At 39.1% G+C, this 18,315-nt stretch overlaps 1 protein-coding gene across 1 annotated transcript in view; it reads right to left on the bottom strand.

Annotated features, from left to right (window-relative positions):
- LOC115135159 (inactive dipeptidyl peptidase 10-like) overlaps positions 1-15,371 on the bottom strand; it is a 129,190-nt gene extending 113,819 nt beyond the window's left edge. The window contains exon 1 of the mRNA XM_029669582.2: positions 14,986-15,371. Within this exon, the coding sequence (XP_029525442.2) occupies positions 14,986-15,054 (69 nt within the window). The 5' untranslated portion in view covers positions 15,055-15,371. The remainder of the gene's footprint in view (positions 1-14,985) is intronic.
- Positions 15,372-18,315: the final 2,944 nt, after the last annotated feature.

The raw sequence follows: 18,315 nt of genomic DNA, 5'->3' as shown, positions 1-18,315 counted from the left end.
ACAAGCATGTCGCCATCTCGAAGCACTGCAAGTCTAACTTTCTTTACTTTCACCAGTCTAGACAGAGTTTCCATTTCGATTTACAGTCCAAATAAAACAACAGAGTCATAAAACTAATATAGCTGCCCACACCATTTTTCAGAAGACAATTTTTTTGCCCTTTGATTTTCTGTCATAGAATGTCATTCATCTTCCAAATGTGCTATGTTACTCCACATTGGAGTGTGCAGTCTGTGTTGCAGGGAGACACTGAAAACCATAAATAAATATCTGACAGCTCTGGCAATAAGCAATCAGACAGAGGCTGTGTTCCAAAAGGCACCCTATTCTCTTTATAGTGCACTACTTTTCACCAGGGCCTATAGGTCAAAAGTAGTGCAATGTGTAGGCATAGGGTGCCATTTGGGATGCATCCAGAGCCTTCATTTATCTATGTCTCAGAGAAGAAACTCAAGGGAGAAGAAGCACATGTCTATGGGGAGTTAGGGTTGAGATGTTTTGTAGGTACACATAAAATATCCCTTTTAGTTACAGTGAGCTCCAAAGGTATTGGGAGAGTGACATGTTTTTGGTAGTGTTGGTTCTGTATACAATGACTATAAGGTTAAAGTGCAGACTATCCGCTTCAATTTTAGGGTATTTTCATCCTTATTGTGTGAACTGTTTAGAAATTACAGCACTTTTTGTACTTAGTCCACCATTTTAGGGGACCAAAAGTGTTGGGATAAATTCACTTATGTGATTTAAAGTAGTCAAAAGTTTAGTATTTGGTCCCATATTCCTAGCATGCAATTATTATCAAGCTTGTGACTCCACAAAGATGTTGGGTATATTTGCTGTTTGTTTTGGTTGTTTCAGAAAATTGTTTGTCCAATAAAAATGAATGGTAAATAATGTATTTTGTCATTTTGGAGTCACTTCTGTTATTATATTCTTATTTACATGTTTCTAAACACTTCTACATTAATGTGAAAGCTACCATGATAACGGATAGTCCTGAATTAATCGTGAATATGATGAGTGAGAAAGTTACAGATGCACAAATACTGCATGATACCTCCAAGACATGCCAACTTCTCACCATCACAATAAAAGGGGAAGTTAGCATTTTATTTGGGGGGAGGGTATGATATTTAAGCATCTGTAACTTTCTCACTCATCATTATTCATGAATCATTCAGGAATGTCTGTAATCATGGTAGCATCCATATTAATGTAGAAGAGTGAAGACACATACAGTGGGGCAAAAAAGTACTTAGTTAGCCACCAATTGTGCAAGTTCTCCCACTTAAAATTATGAGAGAGGCCTGTAATTTTCATCATAGGTACACTTCAACTATGACAGACAAAATTAGGAAAAAATCCAGAAAAATCACATTTTTTTGTTGTTGCAGCGATTCAACACTTTTCTGGTTACTACATGATTCCACATGTGTTATTTCATAGTTTTGATGTCTTCACTATTATTCTACAATGTAGAAAATTGTAAAAATAAAGAAAAACTTTGGGGGGACAAAACAAAATCACTCACGAGACAGTTTTGGCTCGGTATGATCAGCCTGATGCAGACCCCTGACCTACAGCATGGTCAAGCAATTTCATGTTTCTGAAATCTGCAACCTGGACTCAAGGGTAGATGTAACATAGTAAACTAAAATCCAGAACACATCAAATAGGTATGATAACATCTATTAACCTTTTGCGTGTAGGGGGCAGTATTTTCGTTTTTGGCTATAAAACATACCCATTTGAAACTGCCTATTTCTCAGCCCCAGAAACTAGAATATGCATATAATTGTCAGATTAGGATAGAAAACACTCTAAAGTTTCCAAAACTGTCAAAATATTGTCTGTGAGTATAACAGAACTGATATTGCAGGCGAAAACCTGAGGAAAATCCAATCAGGAAGTGCCTCTTATTTATTTATTCTGTTCCTATGCATGCCTATCCTCCATTTAAAGGGATATCAACCACATTCCTTTTTATGTGGCTTCCCTAAGGTGTGAACAGTCTTTAGACATAGTTTCAGGCTTTTATTTTGAAAAATGAGCGAGAAAGATCACATTGCGTAAGTGGATAGGTGGGGGCTCTCAGAGTGAGTTTTGCGCAACAGAGTAAAGCGGCCATTGTTTCCCCCTGTCCTATTCCCCCTAACCTACACTCCCGGTTGATATATTATCGAACATATATTTTAAAAACAACCTGAGGATTGATTATAAAAAACCATTTCTGTGGACATTATGGATATTATTTGGAATTTTCGTCTGCGTTGTCGTGATCGCTCTTTCCTGTGGATTTCTAAACATGACGCGACAAACAAACTGAGGTATTTTAGATATAAAAATAAACTTTATGGAACAAAAGGAACATTTGTTGTGTAACTGGGAGTCTCGTGAGTGAAAACATCCGAAGATCATCAAAGGTAAACGATTCATTTGATTGCTTTTCTGATTTTCGTGACCAAGCTACCTGATACTAAGTGTACTTAATGTTTTGTCATGCGATCAATAAACTTACACAAACGCTTGGATTGCTTTCGCTGTAAAGCATCATTTCAAAATCTGAGACGACAGGTGGATTAACAAAAGGCTAAGCTGTGTTTTGCAATATTACACTTGTGATTTCATGAATATTAATATTTTTAGTCATTATTTGACTGTGACGCTATGCTATTTAGCAGTTGCTAATGACAATTATCCCGCTTAAGGGATGGGTAGTGTCAATAAGTTAAAGTTTGGTATGGTATGTATTAATTTGTGGATTTCCATCATACATTTCGTATGATATGTTACGAATTACAATTCGTATAACGGCACGAATTTTCAATACGTACAGTGTGACATGTTACGAATTCCAATTTGTTGTGGCAAACAATAGCAAGGTGGCTAACGTTAACGTTAGCTAGTTAAGCTTAGGTTAGCTAGGCTAGGGTTAAGGTTAGGAGTTAGGTTAAAGGGTTAATGTTAGGGTTAGCTAACATAGTAAGTTGTTTCAAAGTTGCTAATTAGCTAAAATGGTAAAGTTGATTCAAACATGCAACCTTCACGCTCATTCATCCACCCTGACCAAGCACCCTTCTTTTGTTTTTGCCTTAAGTAACCTTCTGTACCCATACCAAACGTAACATATGGATTTTCTTTTAGTATGTTGATTCTAGTCTATGAGACCAGGCTGATAGTTTACTAAACAACTACTGATTTAGAACCATGAAGAGTTAGCGCAAGTCATCACAAAGAAAACAGGAGCACTTCCTCTATTATTAGAGCATGATTTCAACTTAAACATCATCAAATCAACTAGGTAATATATGCTTAGTGTAATACAGTGAAAACAAATTTAAAGATACCTAAAACATTTTAGTCCAATCAACGTTGCTAAATATCATGTTGCTCTCCATGGTACTGATTTTTGTTTGTGTGTCCGTGCGTGTGCGCAAGTAGAAAAAACATGTTGACTCACCCTACCTGTAGACTAGTTGAACAGCAATGTCATCCTCCTCTCTTTCATGTTGGCAAAATGGTCTATGACTCCGTCACACAATAGTACAAGCTTTTAGTTTTTGTTGTTCTAGCCTAGGCTACATGGCTAAAATGCTTGCTAGCTTAGAGCAACAATGAACCAGCTAAGTTAGCTAGCTAGTTAACGTGAGCCTATTACATCTAGGTTACTTCAATCGTCTCAGGCCAGTGGCAAAACGTATGAATTTATGGTTACATCAGAATTGTCGTTATAATCATTGGCCTCCATGGACAATTAAGTTTAAAAAATATATATATATTTTATTGTCACATTCTGTACACCTGATAGGTGCAGTGAAATGTGTTGCTTTACAGAGTCAGCCATAGCAACACGGCACACCTGGAGAAAATTAGGATTAAAGGAAGACTCCAAAACTCATTTGGTATGATTTCGGTATGATTGGTATGATTTCTGTATTTTGAAAGTTACATATCTTGAAAACTTGAGTGCTGACAAGCAAAACGTTTTGGAACTATGTCAACAATGAACTAATGGTTTTGTGTGGAATTTTCCTTTAAATGCCTTGCTCGAGAGCACATTGACAAATGTTTCACCTTGTCGGCTCTTTGAACCAGCAACCTTTTGGTTGCAAGCCCAACTCTCTAATCGCTCGGCTACCCACAAGTCCAAATCCATATCTGAATCCACAATTTAGGAAATTGCAGATCTAGCTAGCTAGCTACTGCAGGACAACAACACAAGCAGACCAGGAACAGGCAAGTATTTTGCTTTTGATGTGATTTGATTTGTGTGAGGCCAAATCTAAACTGGCCGGGACTTACCACAGTTGAGCTTAGCTCAACGCTGATTGGCAAAATGCTCACTGGCATTAATTAATGCTACAGTGGAAACATGTCATACTCTTTTTGTCCAAACAGCCTCAGATTCATGGGCTCCACATACTGGACAGAGGGGTGCTGTTTCCCTCGCTCTGAGGACTTATCTGATGAGATAGATTCAGCCACTTACCAAATTAAGGAAAATTATGAAAACACAGATTGACTAAAGATAAATTGTTCTAGAATTTGTATGTTTTTATTGGACCAATTTTTGAGGAAGCCTGGTTTCCCTTGGCATCCATGAATACATGCCACTGTTCTGACGTACCAAAAAGGTCACAAGCTTTTGGGCTGCATCTCAATCCACCACAGCTACAGCAGTTTTTGTAAAACCAGGAGACATCCCGAAAATCTGTCTTTTTAATTTGGGATACAAATTAATATGTTGAGACTAATTCGATGGTGTTCTCCATTTTGCTCTAGAACGCCCACAAGCCTCACAAAACTAATCTGAAGGTAGCCCGGTATCAGTTAAAAAAAATTAATGGAAGTATACACTAAGTGTACAAAACATTAGGAACATCTTCCTAAGATTGAGTTGCAACCCCTTTTCCCCTTAGAACAGCCTCAATTCATCAGGGCAATGGACTCAACAAAGTGTCAAAAGCATTCCACAGGGATGCTGGCCCATATTGACTCCAATGCTTCCCACAGTTTTGTCAAATTGGCAGGATGTCCTTTGGGTAGTAGACTATTCCTGATACACACAGGAAACTGTTGAGAGTGAAAAACCCAGCAGCGTTGCAGTTTTTGACACTCAAACCTGTGCCCCTGGCACCTACTACAATACCCTATTCAAAGGCACTTAAACCTTTTGTCTTGCCCGTTCACTTGGCACACTTACACAATCCATGTCTCAATTGTCTCAAGGCATAAAATCCTTCTTTAACCTGTCTTCTAACAGGTGACATCAATAAGGGATCATAGAGTCTATGTCCTGGAGTCTATGTCATGGAAAAAGCAGGTTTTCCTAATGTTTTGGACACTCAGTGTATATGGAAGTACTTTAGTGCCTACAAAAGCGGTTAAATATGGATAAAAATATATATATATTATTTCCTGATCTTTCTTATATCTCTTAGATATAGGACAGACACTTCAAAACAAACTTTTTCCAAACTCTCTAGCCATGAATGAATATGTTATTCAATGCATTTCATCAAATAATGAAAACAACACTTTTATATACTTACAGGGGTCCTAAAATAAAACAATTTAAATAGCTAAATTACCCTTGAAATCTTAAAACAATTCCATATGTTAGCTTAGTAGAAACCGAGTCCCGGGCCCTTAGACCTTAGGGGGTTATGGTTCTATCAAAACTGTGGTAAACAACTGTTTAAAATACTCTGAATTCCATATCTATATCACACGATACAACAGCAATACATCTCTCCAATGTGGTAATAATGCTGGTTTCCTAAGCTGTATCCCAAATGGCACCATTTTCCCTAGTGCACTACATTTGACCAGAGCCCTATGGGTCCTCCATAAGGTCCATTTGGGATGTAGCCATAGTGTATTCAAATCCATAATTCAAATTATTTACATACCGCTCTAATCAAAGAGGGTATCAAACTGATTTGTAGGGACGCATTCAATTACTTATTCCAGATTCATAATCGGCCGCTACATTGGTATACAGTCTGTTGCATTAGTGTATGTTAAAATTCTAGTCAATGTCGAGCTGTTTTGCGTTTTTGTATCTGTGCTGGTCTGAGCATTCCTAAGGACCAAATCTATCCAAGAGCATGCTGAACATATCTGAAGAAATCATCACACATATCCTATACCCTTTATCATTATAGACTATATATGCTTTGTAGACTCTACATGCTTTAATCACACCAATCAAATATGAAATGTCAATGTTTATTTAGCTAAGGGACTTGGGATTTGGTTCACACTTTGACCTGAAGCAACCAGTCATGATGCCTTCATAAAACAGTCATAAGGAGGGGATAATAACTTCCGTAAGACATTAAGACAGAACCCAAAAAGTCACGGAAAGATAACAATGGCCAACTTACTTATTTTTGCATTATACAGTGCCTTCAGAAAGTATTCATACCCCTTGATTTATTCCACATTTTGTTGTGTTACAGCCTGAATTCAAAACCGATTAAATTGTTTTTTTTTTATCTCTCACCCATCTATACACAATACTCCATCATGAAAAAGTGAAAACAAGTTTTTAGACATTTTGGCATTTTGGGGCAAATTAATAACAGAAATACCTCATTTACATAAGTATTCATACCCCTGAGTCAATACTTTGTAGAAGCACGTTTGGCGCTGATTACAGCTGTGAGTCTTTTTGTGTAAGTCTTTAAGAGCTTTCACACCTGGAATATTATTTTAAAAATTATTCAAGCTCTGTCAAGTAGATTGTTGATCATTGCTAAACAGCCATGTTCAATAATTATCCTAGATTTTCAAGCCGATTTAAAGTAAAAACTGTAACTAAGCCATTTGTCTTGGTAAGCAACTCCATTGTAGATTTGGTCTTGTGTTTTAAGTTATTGTCCTGCTGAAAGGTGACAAAATCTCCCAGTGTCTGTTGGAAAGCAGACTGAACCAGGCTATCCTCTAGGATTTTTTTCTGTGCTCATAGCTGTATTCCATTTATTTTTATCCTAAAAAACTCCTAGTCCTTGCCGATAACAAGCATAACCATAACATGATGCAGCCACCACCATGCGTGAACATACATAATGCTTTGTATTCAGGACAAAAAGTGCATTTCTTTGGTACGTTATTTTGTAGTATTACTTATGTGCCTTGTTGCAAACAGGCTGCATTTTTTATTCTGGCTTTCGTCTTCTCACTATGTCATTCAGGTTAGTATTGTGGAGTAACTACAATGTTGTTGATACATCCTCAGTTTCTCATATCACAACCATTAAACTCTGTAACTGTTTTAAAATCACCATCGGCCTCATGGTGAAATCCCTGAGCAGTTTCCTTCCTATCCGGCAACTGAGTTGGGAAAAACGCCTGTATCTTTGTAGCAACTGGGTGTATTGATACACCATGCAAAGTATAATTAATAACTTTTCCATGCTCAAAGGGATTTTCACCATCTGCTTTTTTGTGTGTGTTTTTTTTGTACAAATCTACCAATCAGTGCCCTCCTTTGAAAGGCATTGAAAAACTTACCTGATCTTTGTGTTTTGAATCTGTGCTTGAAATGTATTACTTGGTTGAGGGACCTTACAGATAATTGGGTTACAGAGATTGGGTAGTCATTCAAAAATCATGTTAACCTTTATTATTGAACATGGAGTGAGTCCATGCAACTTATTATGCAATTTTTTTAAGCACATTTTTACTCCTGAACTTGTTTAGGCTTGCCATAACAAAGGTGTTGAACACTTACTGACTGATGACATTTTCTTTTTACTAATTTCAGAAATGTTCTACTAAAAAAATTCCACTTTGACATTATGTGGTATTGTGTGTAGATCATTGACACAAAATATCTACATAATCCATTTTAAATTCAGGCTGTAACAGAGCTGCCAACTCTCCCGCATTGGTCATGAGACAGATGCATTTGACCTCACATTCTCACCGCACACCTCATATCTCACGCATTGAAAAGCACTAGTTATATTTGTCTAATTAGTCTATTGTATAGTCAGCGCGTTAACTTTTCAACTGCCCCAAATCATTTTGAAATCGGAGCATCTGCACCTGCAATTTAAACATCACGAGCTGAACCTTTATCATTGTCCTGTCTTGCCACAGCGATGTGAACAGCGGCACATTGAAGCATATGTAAGGGATCAAAGGGGATTTGATGCATGTTTTAAAGAAACGCCCCTCAAAATTAGAGTGGAGCTGAATGGAGAGAGAGAACATTCTCTGCTGAGTTTATAATACTCTGAAAACAGTAGCATGGTAGCGCTGTTTTATGTACAATGTTGTCAACAAAACGAGGTAGAGGTTACTCCTGTCCCTATTGCAGAGTGCCTTTTGGCAGCATGTACTAAAGTGGATTTAATCCACACTTGCATTAGTTCCTTCGTTTGGTGATTGCCGTTTAGGTTGTGACAATGAAAAGGCAGTAGATAGACCTACGGTATGTTTCAGTCTGATCAGTGGAACAATTCTCATTCTTTAACAATGGGCTAAAATTTTATTTACCTAGGCAAATCAGTTAAGAATTTTTTTTTCTTTTTCCAAAGATGGCCTTTTTCAGGAGCAGAACGACAGATATTTTTACCTTGTCAGCTCAGGGATTTGATCTTGCAACACTCTTACCACTAGGCTACCTACCACCCTGATTAATATATGGTAAATATTTGCTTGTCAGCAAGAACACTGTTGTTACTCCCGACACTTATTTTATTATTCCACTTCTTCCCAATTTTGCCAGTTAATCACATATTTGAAATCGGATATACCTACTTGTCTTTGAAAATGAATTACATGAGGCAATGTAATTATGCAGCTATTCATGGACAGTCTTGAATAAACATTGGATATTAAATACTCCAGGAATCAAAATAAGTGTTAGTACTGTGCACATGCTAGGCAGAGATGATAGGGCAACTCATAAAAACATCATAAAAACATCATATTTTGTCTATGTAGAGCAAGATGATGACAAGGATCTTCATCTAGTAGGCATAAACCAACTGAATATTGATATTGAGAAATTAATTGTTATAACAAGAACATTTTCAAACACCCAGCACTTCAGGGGAGGCCAACCCTCTTGGAGAGCAAGCAGGATTTTCTTCCAGACCTATTTTAAAGTGATTGTCCACCCAAATTACAAAATGTTTGTGTTTTTATCTAAAATGAAATCTCAATGTCACAAAATTGTCAAATTGTGACTATTCATTTAATGTTCAAAGCATTCTGAATACACGTGACCTGTGTTTTTTTATTTTAAATTTTATTTCCACCCTGGTCATATGCCTAAGCCATGTCAAAATGCATGGAATTGTAGGAAATTAGCCTTAAAAAGTAACATTTCCCATCTAGGGGTTGTGCCAGTGGGCAATGAAATTGACATAGCAAATCTCACTCTAAGCTTTCTTCAAAAGTTGGCAGCCCTGCTGTAAACACAACAAAATGTAAAATAAGTAAAGAGGTGTGAATACTTTCTGAAGTCACTGTATGTACCGAAAGTATCTGCTAAAGCCAATTCAATGTTTACTGATTCCTGATTTGTCTATAGAACTATGACAGTTGGAAGAGTATGGCTCAACTATATGTAATTCTTTGTAGAGTGTTTATTCTTCAAAGTAGACAGTACAACACCTTAAGCTGTGAAGGTGTTAGTTATTTCTGTAATGACATGCATCTGATCCATCTGTACCCAAGACCCACCAGTACCCTGATAATTGAACATTTACCAATGATCACAACACAACGCAAACCACCACACAACATACAGCACAACATTACCCTGTCACATATTTACTGTGATATACATCTTGGGTGTCCATACATGACTGGCCACAAGAACACAGAACCCTGCTCAATGCAAGTCTATGCCTTACAAATGCTTTCAACAGTTAAAGCCTCAAAGAGAAGTGGATAAACAGAACACTTTTTGGACCAAAGAACAGGCAACATGTTCCAATAAGCGACCAAGACATTCGATCCACAGCAGCTTTGTACGAAGTGCAAGTTTTTGACTGAGGTTAAAGTTGAAGCTACTCCGAAAATGGACATTGATCGCCTCCACAGGCCATTCACCCACTGTTGGAATTCTTGTCTGTACTCCACAGTGGGGCTCTAATGTATAAACTACACTACCCAGCATGCCCATGACACACACAGGGAAACATGAGTGGGCCCTGATGGAACTAAATTCTCAACATTTAGACAGCTCAATCTACGAGTCTGTTTTTTCTTTCATGTGAGTGGCTGAGCACAGTAGATATGGAGAGTTGCAGCTGTGCTATTCACAAATGAATAGGTGCCCTATTTGGTTCCTTGTTTGTTTATCGGAGCTCTAATGACCAATGTTTGATGCTTCATGTGATAGTTATTGTCTAGCGCTGAAGTCAAGTGTCTAGTCCGGAATAAAATCTATGACACGTTTTGCACTCAATGGCGTTCATATTATCTGTTATGAATGTCTACTCCTTCTCTCTCTTATCTCCTATGCCAAGTGATGTTTATTGTTTATAAAGCAAACAAGATATAAAATAGATACGAGCCCTCAATGATTTCATTCCAAAACAATTCCTCCTTGTATAGTTTTTTGTGTATTTTGATATCGATATTGGTGTTGGTAAACAGACGGACTGAGTCAATGACGTGCATAGGACAGAGAATGTGTTCTAGCGACATCGAGTCAAATTGGGACATAGCCATTCACAAGATGCAATCATCTGTATTAGACCATATAATGTCTGAATATTAGCCCAGACCACCTCCGCAGCAGCGTATGCAGGACAATAGAGTAATTATATTAATCAGCTTTTACTATCTGAATGAAATATCCACAACCGCAAATTAAAATGTGATTTGGTTGAAATTACACGGTATGTGCTAAAGCCTTTTTCTCTTCTGCAATCAAATTTAACTGAAGCCAATTAGACACAGCTGACTACATTCGTAGTCAAATTATGCTCAGAGCGTGGATAAGAATTGAGCTCTTTCCCTCCAATAAAAAAAGGTATTTCATCTATTCTAGGGAAATCAAATTGAAAAAGAAAATCGTAATGGGGGAGCCATCCACAGGGTAAGCTCATTGAGACACAACTGAATGTGTCTGAGTGGAGATTGTCGTCACACGCCCAGTCAAACTCACAGGCTCTGCACTTTAAGAGTCTCTCACTTTATGTTTTTTTTTTTTTTGAGACATAGGTGACATTGGGGCATCCAGCAGCCACTGAGCTATAAAATTACCGGCGAGGGGCGAATTAAGGGAGAACGGAGGAGCAAGAGTGAAGGACAAAGCCAGTGGGAGTTGGATTGAGAGGGCTGCTCATGCAACTGATTTACTCTTTTTGTTCCTCAGCCCTGTCTGCTGCTCCAGGAGTTTGGTTCTTATTTTCAACCTCTCTCTAAGCAATTATTTTAAATTCACTGTAGCTCGGTAAGTAGGCAAAAAAATTACTGTGCCAATGACTAACTTTAAGGTTGTAAAGTATGACCTTATAAGTTAGAGGTGTACATATCTATCTAAAAGGTCAAATTTGTCATTGAGATTCATGTAGATTGTTGGGAGAGAAAGGTACATATCCCCCCCATACTAAGCTACAGTAATACAAGGCACATCTTTAGGCATTTGCACCCATGTCAAGAGAGGACACAAACCTGACCCGTATGGACACAACAACATGTTTTAAAATAGGTTTAACCTTTAGGCACACCAACAGAAACCCATCTGAACACAAAAAAAGTAATTTAGTTATTAGTAGACAACCATGTGTCTACACCAACACCCATCTAAACAACAACATATACATGTATTGATTGACCCATTGAATACTACTGAAAAACAAAGCCCCAATTCCAAACCCACCCAACGCACCCTATGCACCTTTGCATATCTGAGAGGACATAGGGCCATAGACACACTAGACAACCCCATCTTCCTCTATCTGAAGCCAGTGATCTTGTGATGTGGTTAATCTTGAAAAACAGCCTTTGAGTGGATTAGGGTAATGGAGACGTGCTGTTTATTCACCACGCACACAGACACAAAACACAGACCCAACACACTGACACCGAAACAAACACACAGACAAACAGGGCTTTTTCGGCCTGCTCTCCGCCTCTAATCAGAGGTTAGACCGAACTCTCTACGGACTCCCTCATATTCCCTTTTATTCCCACAGGAAAATATTAAGAACATGTGCCAAAAGTGTGTTATATTTGCCAAATCTAAATCCGGGAGCATGGTTAAGATTAATCTATAAATAGGGCTCATCCATGTTACCAAATGATAATGATCCCAGCGTAAACATACCATACAATGATTTCTTTGTCAATGGCTTGTTACGTTAGTACTTCCATTTTTTGATAATTGGATAAGAACAACTGAGGCCTGCTTTCACAATCATTGTGGATTTCTTTGAGAGGCTGTGTTAACTACATGTAAACTACATTATGTTGTTTGAAATGTAGCATCTCCCCAGGTCCGTTGGCAGCCTAGTCTCAATGGCTATGTTGAAAACCATTTGGCAGTATCCCGCTCCGCTCCTCTCCACTTCACCTTCTCCTCCCCTCTCTCCTTTCCTTTCCTCTGTCCAACTCTCCGCTCCTTATCCTCCACCCTCCTCTACTCCACTCTCCTGTCCTCTCCTCTCTAGTCCCGTGGTTGTAAAAACGTGCAATATTAATCTGTATGCATGCCATTGCCCCAACTGTTAGAGGTGCAATCTGACCTTGTTACCTTACTTTTGGTCTCCTAAAATACTGGGGACTATGTACAAAAAGTGCTGTAATTTCTAAACGGTTCACACGAAAATGTCCTTAAATTATAGCTGACAGTTTCCACTTTAACTTCTTTGTCATTGTATCATTTCAAATCCAAATTGCTGGACTACAGGGCCTAAACAAATGTATATGATTGTTGTGGCTTATTTTTTATTTTTTTACACTATCAAAAGATTCTCCATCCCCATGCAACAGTTATGATTACACGAAAAAGGGAAATGGGAAAGTTGACAGTGAATTGGAACTAGATTATAAAAAAGTTATTTGCATCTTCCCTATGTGTATATCTCTCAATGCACTAATTAAATGTTGTGGATGGTTGATCTGCTAGGGCTGTCAGCGAGTCAGGCGCAGTCAGTGAGAGTCTCATAAAATCTCTGTCATAAATAGCCTATGTGGCATTGCGTGTCACTACATTCCTGTGACATATAGCTAACTGCATGTTTGTCATGAATTAATTACTCAGACCTGGGTTCAAGCAGGGGGTTCTTGATTGAGCATACCTGGTGCAATGGAACCAATTAAATCATCACAAAAGTGCAAACTCTCCATGTCCAACTGTCACTCCAGGCAGGCCCAATCAAAAATCTAATCTCATATTAAATGCTATTTGAACTCTGTAAATAAAATGGTACCCCTGACACAACATCCTTCAATCGAATCAGAAGTTTTCAAGGTTAGAGCAAAACAGCATTTCAAAGATACGATAAAGGATGTTGGTAAGTATTACAATGTGGTTGAGTTTCTGTTCAGACTGCAATGTGTCCTTCATCACAAGAACATACAAGCTACATCATAAGCACAAGAGGAGCATTGCTTTGGAGACTTAGATTTGAAGGGAAAGGGAAAGGTAAAGGGGATACCTAGCCAGTTGTACAACTGAATGAATTCAACTGAAATGTGTCTTCCGCATTCAACCCAACCCCTCTGAAACAGAGAGGTACAGGGGCTGCCATATATTCCTGAAGTGGTACAGTATTTGTGGGTGCTGTCCATGGTGCTTAATAAACTCTTAAGACCCCACAAGTGACACCAACAACTGACATTTACAATTGACATTCTGGTGGCCACAGACAAAATATACAGTATGAGACCACCCACATCACCGCAGATGGATTGCAATGGTCTGGAAGATCTTTTCCCCGGGTGCCACACTGCACATGGGGGTTATTTAAACATTTAGGGAAGCAATATCAATCATTAGAGTTGATGCACCGACCAGCCGCTAGTTGTTAAGTTGCAACGCTCCAACAATTCCCCCAGACACTGATGTCACCCGTTTAAATGTTTAACTAGAAACATTGCAGATGCCGAACAAAAACATTGCAGAATAGAACATGATCTCTGAGAGATATTTGTACTGCATGAACATACTGACAATAATCATCGTCAGGCCTGCCTCCTGGATAATTGTGGTTTACATGCCCAAAATACAGAAAATAGTTAGAGTTAGGTAAAGGTTATGGTTATGGTAAGGGTTAGGATAATGGTAGGTTTAGGTTAGGGTGGGGACGTCCCACGGATCCCGGATAGCACTGACCGGGCTGACAGGAGGCAACCGCTGAATTACAATCTTGCCGGAGCCGAGCACGCACGCGGCGCGGTCTCCCTCTCTATCTATCTCTGGCAGTGCAAGTTTCACGATTCCCACGAGAGCACTCATTACTCTCGGGCATTACCGCTGACAAACTCTTCATAGAGAGCCACTAATGTATATAATAGCGATATATGCAGCACAAGTGCTTAATGTATTTTAATATTCTCGCACGATTGGGAGCGCATGGACAGAAAGCTATAGGGTAAATAAACGCATGGACAGAAAGCTAGAGGGTAAATAAGCCACCGGCTATCTAACAGCCAACAGTTAAACCACAATCTAAGTGAAAGACATCCCTTCACTCCCCTCCTGTAGACTACGAAATATATTCCTGAATATACCATGTTCTAAAATATAGATAGTAGGCCTATTCAGATGTTAAATGACCCCTATTTCTCACACTCTGCCACACACAAGAACTGGCATTAATTTGCTTCATCACATTTTGGACACTATGTAATTATATAGCCGAACTGACCTTGTAGAATAGACAAAGTAAATAGGTTTGACACATAGTTGTGTAACACTGATGGAGAACACATGATAATAAAATAGCTCATTAACTCTTCAATAGCCTAACCACAGATCCTGGCAAATAGATAGACTGGCAAACCCACCTCCTCATCATCCTTTGGCGGTGGCTTCTGTCTCTGATTCGGCTGCGCCGCCTCCTTAGTGGCTGTCATGGTAAACTGCTGGTAATAGAACTTGGACTCAACTCGCTGTGAATCCTAAAGATGCTCTGTAGTCGGATCCCACTGTCCCGTGGATTAGTCAAAACGGCAGAATCTTAAACAGGAGGCATGCAGCAATGGGGTCCGTCACGAATGAATTATGCTAGGTCTTCGAATGTCTGCCGAGAACACTTGTCTCTCCACATTATGTTCAAGAGAGGGCAAAATATTTAGTCGTCAGAATTAAGTAGCCTAATCCCAGAAAATATACTGGCTGCCTATACACCTCTATCAGTCTGCAAGCGACTAACGAGGGGATCTTGACTGCTCGGTCCTCGTCTAGTCTGTGTGATCCAGGGTGAGGAACTGGGAGGGGGAGGAGAGGATGGGGCAACGGAGTGATCTGATGCCGATGCGTTCCCACTGTAAAAATGGGTGGGGGTGATTACGTGTTTAACATAATATAAATTGACTGACGACCCAAAGAGCTCAAATGAGCAAATTATTTACATATATTTAGCTATTTCAGAACGTTAATAGCCGCAGCATTAGCTTGTACATCCTTCTAGTTTCCCCGTAATGTGTGTACAGTTGATGATGGTAGGCTCCGTGCTTGACATGGGATAAAATAAGTGCAGGAGCTGTCTTTTTCCACGATGGTCTATTATATTATGTTCGCCGACATTCACAAATTACATGCTATAGAAACCTCTGATTATTCTCTGTTAAGGATTCATACACATGTTTGATGACTTCTCCATGACTTTTAACCAAATTGCCATGACTATTATTATAACCTCACGAAAAAGTAAGCATTATTGAGACTGGAAGGCTGCTGTGTCTGATCCTATTTAGACATTTAACCCCCCACAAAGTAGAACTGCACCGTTAGTCACATCAACATGTGTTCAATCCTCCATGTGGAGAACTCCTGGGTGTGCAGGCTTGGCCTTTGATCCGGGCCCTCGAACACCCAAGTCTGCCTATCAAGGTCCCACTGAGCAGCTGATGTTTAGGCTACAATGAGGTTAGACCAGGCTTGAACAAAAGCCTGCACAACCAGTAGCTGTCTTGGGGGATGGTTGGCAACGATTTACTCATTCAATGAACCAGGGATCACATGCATAAGGTAGGATACTTCAAAGCAAGGTATCTAACTAGACATGTTTATATATAAGGCTAAAATGTTTCAGGGGCGATCTATGCTCTATGCTTAGTTATTTGTCAGTAAGTCCATTATTAGACATTTTAAAACATTGTTGCAATTACATGGCTTCTATTTAATAGAGGGGAATCCCAGTTTTCCAACGGTGCAGATTTATTTAGGTTTCCTACAGTGCCAGTGGAAAGGCGACAACGACATGAATGCTTAGTTAGCTATTGTTACAAGCGGGATAACTGCTACACGTTATGTTTTGAATTGGCTATCTAGTTAGTCTGTTGTCTGTCATTATTGTGTTCCTGCTGCTGAAATGTCGCAGGCAACAGCCCACTCGCACTCTTACACACAGCATACACAGACACACACTTAAGGGTCATTCCGATAATGGCTGATATGTAGATTTTTAAGTGGTTGATAATATTTAAAAGTGTGCCTTCATGAATTACATTAACTAAAATTATCAAACTAATTTCCATGACCTTACAAACAAACCCTCATTTGACAACTTGGAAAAGCGCATCATGTGCATTCAGGTTGGCTCATTTTAGATCTGCACAATATCGACCAGCCTACTGTCACGCATAGATTCACAGACTAGAGGCAAATAAACTTGAACAAAGTGGAATCAGGAAATGAATGGCCACTCTCCATTACTATTCAATGCAGATACCACCTATATTCTGCTTTGATCAACTTTTTTTCGGCTTGGTGTGTGAATCTCGGCCAGAGATAAGCTACTTTGTTTTGTAGAGGAGCAGGTACATAATTCTCCTAAAATGTGAAGTGCCAGTACGGGGCTCTGGACAGCTCCAGTCCAAGTCAAGCACCATTATGGCATATAGCTAGCTATTGGTTGGTTAATATTTATCCATTTGAATCATGAACCCTCTTCAGCTACTGAGCGCATTCTGTCCATGGTGCTGAAGTCCTGAACCCCGCGCTGTCAAAATGAACAAGCCAGATCCTGCTTTTACTGATTCCACCCTGTCAAAAAGTTGACCAATGACCATTGCCTGAAAACAATCAGCATGGGCCCTCAGAATTTCAAAAGGTTCTACAGCTGTACCATTGAGAGCATCTTGACTGGCTGTATCACCGCTTGGTATGGTCCTTGCCATTGTTGGGAAGGGCCCGTAAGTAAGCATTTCACTGTTAGTCTACACATGTTGTTTATAAAGCATGTGACAAATACAATTACATGTTATCTGACTGATGTAATCTGAGTTTATTTATTTTTGGTGGAATATGTTTGATGAGAAGCAGCTCTTCCTAGCAAACAAGTTACATAACCACGACCGTAATGAATTGGTAATTATTGGTAATGTCATGTAATTACGTTCCCACAACATTGTGGCAACGTAATCTGAAGGTAATATCATAACCATCGCATTTGGTCATCTTCCTACCTCCTCAACATGTCGCAGCAACGTGATTTCATATTATTACATATTGGTCCCGAATACAGATTATACCCATGGAGAACATCACAGTATAACTGATGTGCTGCATGCCCATTTGCATTGCTGTGTTTATGAAGGCTAGCTGGAAATTATTTTATTTTAAATTAGATTTGTTTTTAGCTCCTAATGGTTTTGTTTGCACATTATTTGTATTTTCATGTGTATATATTAGACACGCCAAAAATATGTATTTTTACCCAATATATTTTATGAGGTTAGTGTGGATGCTAATGTAACGGCTGTCTTGGAAAGAAGGTGAGGACCAAAACTATCCAGCGTGTTACGTGTTCATCTTATTTAATGAAAACTTAACACTGAATAACAAAATTGTCACGAATATTACCGAAGGTGACTCCCCTTCTTGTTCGGGTGGCGCTCGGCGGTCGTCGTCGCCGGTCTACTAGCTATCGCCGATCCGTTGTTCTGTGTTCGTTTAGTTCTGTCTAATTGGTAGCACCTGTTTCTTGTTTGGTTGTTAGGATAGGGTTATATATAGTCTGTTCAGCCCGCTTCTGTTTCGTGCGGGCTTGTTCGCCTGTTTTCTTGTTTGAGTGTATTTTTGTTGGCATTTGGGATTCACGCTGTCCGTTTATATTTCTGTTCATTTGTGTTTCCACTTTTGTTCATGTTATGTTTCCGGGACATTAAAGC

This window comes from Oncorhynchus nerka, linkage group LG1 (assembly GCF_034236695.1).
Source record: "Oncorhynchus nerka isolate Pitt River linkage group LG1, Oner_Uvic_2.0, whole genome shotgun sequence".
Classification (NCBI taxonomy): Eukaryota; Metazoa; Chordata; class Actinopteri; order Salmoniformes; family Salmonidae; genus Oncorhynchus; species Oncorhynchus nerka.
This window is presented reverse-complemented; position numbering and strand designations above follow the sequence as displayed.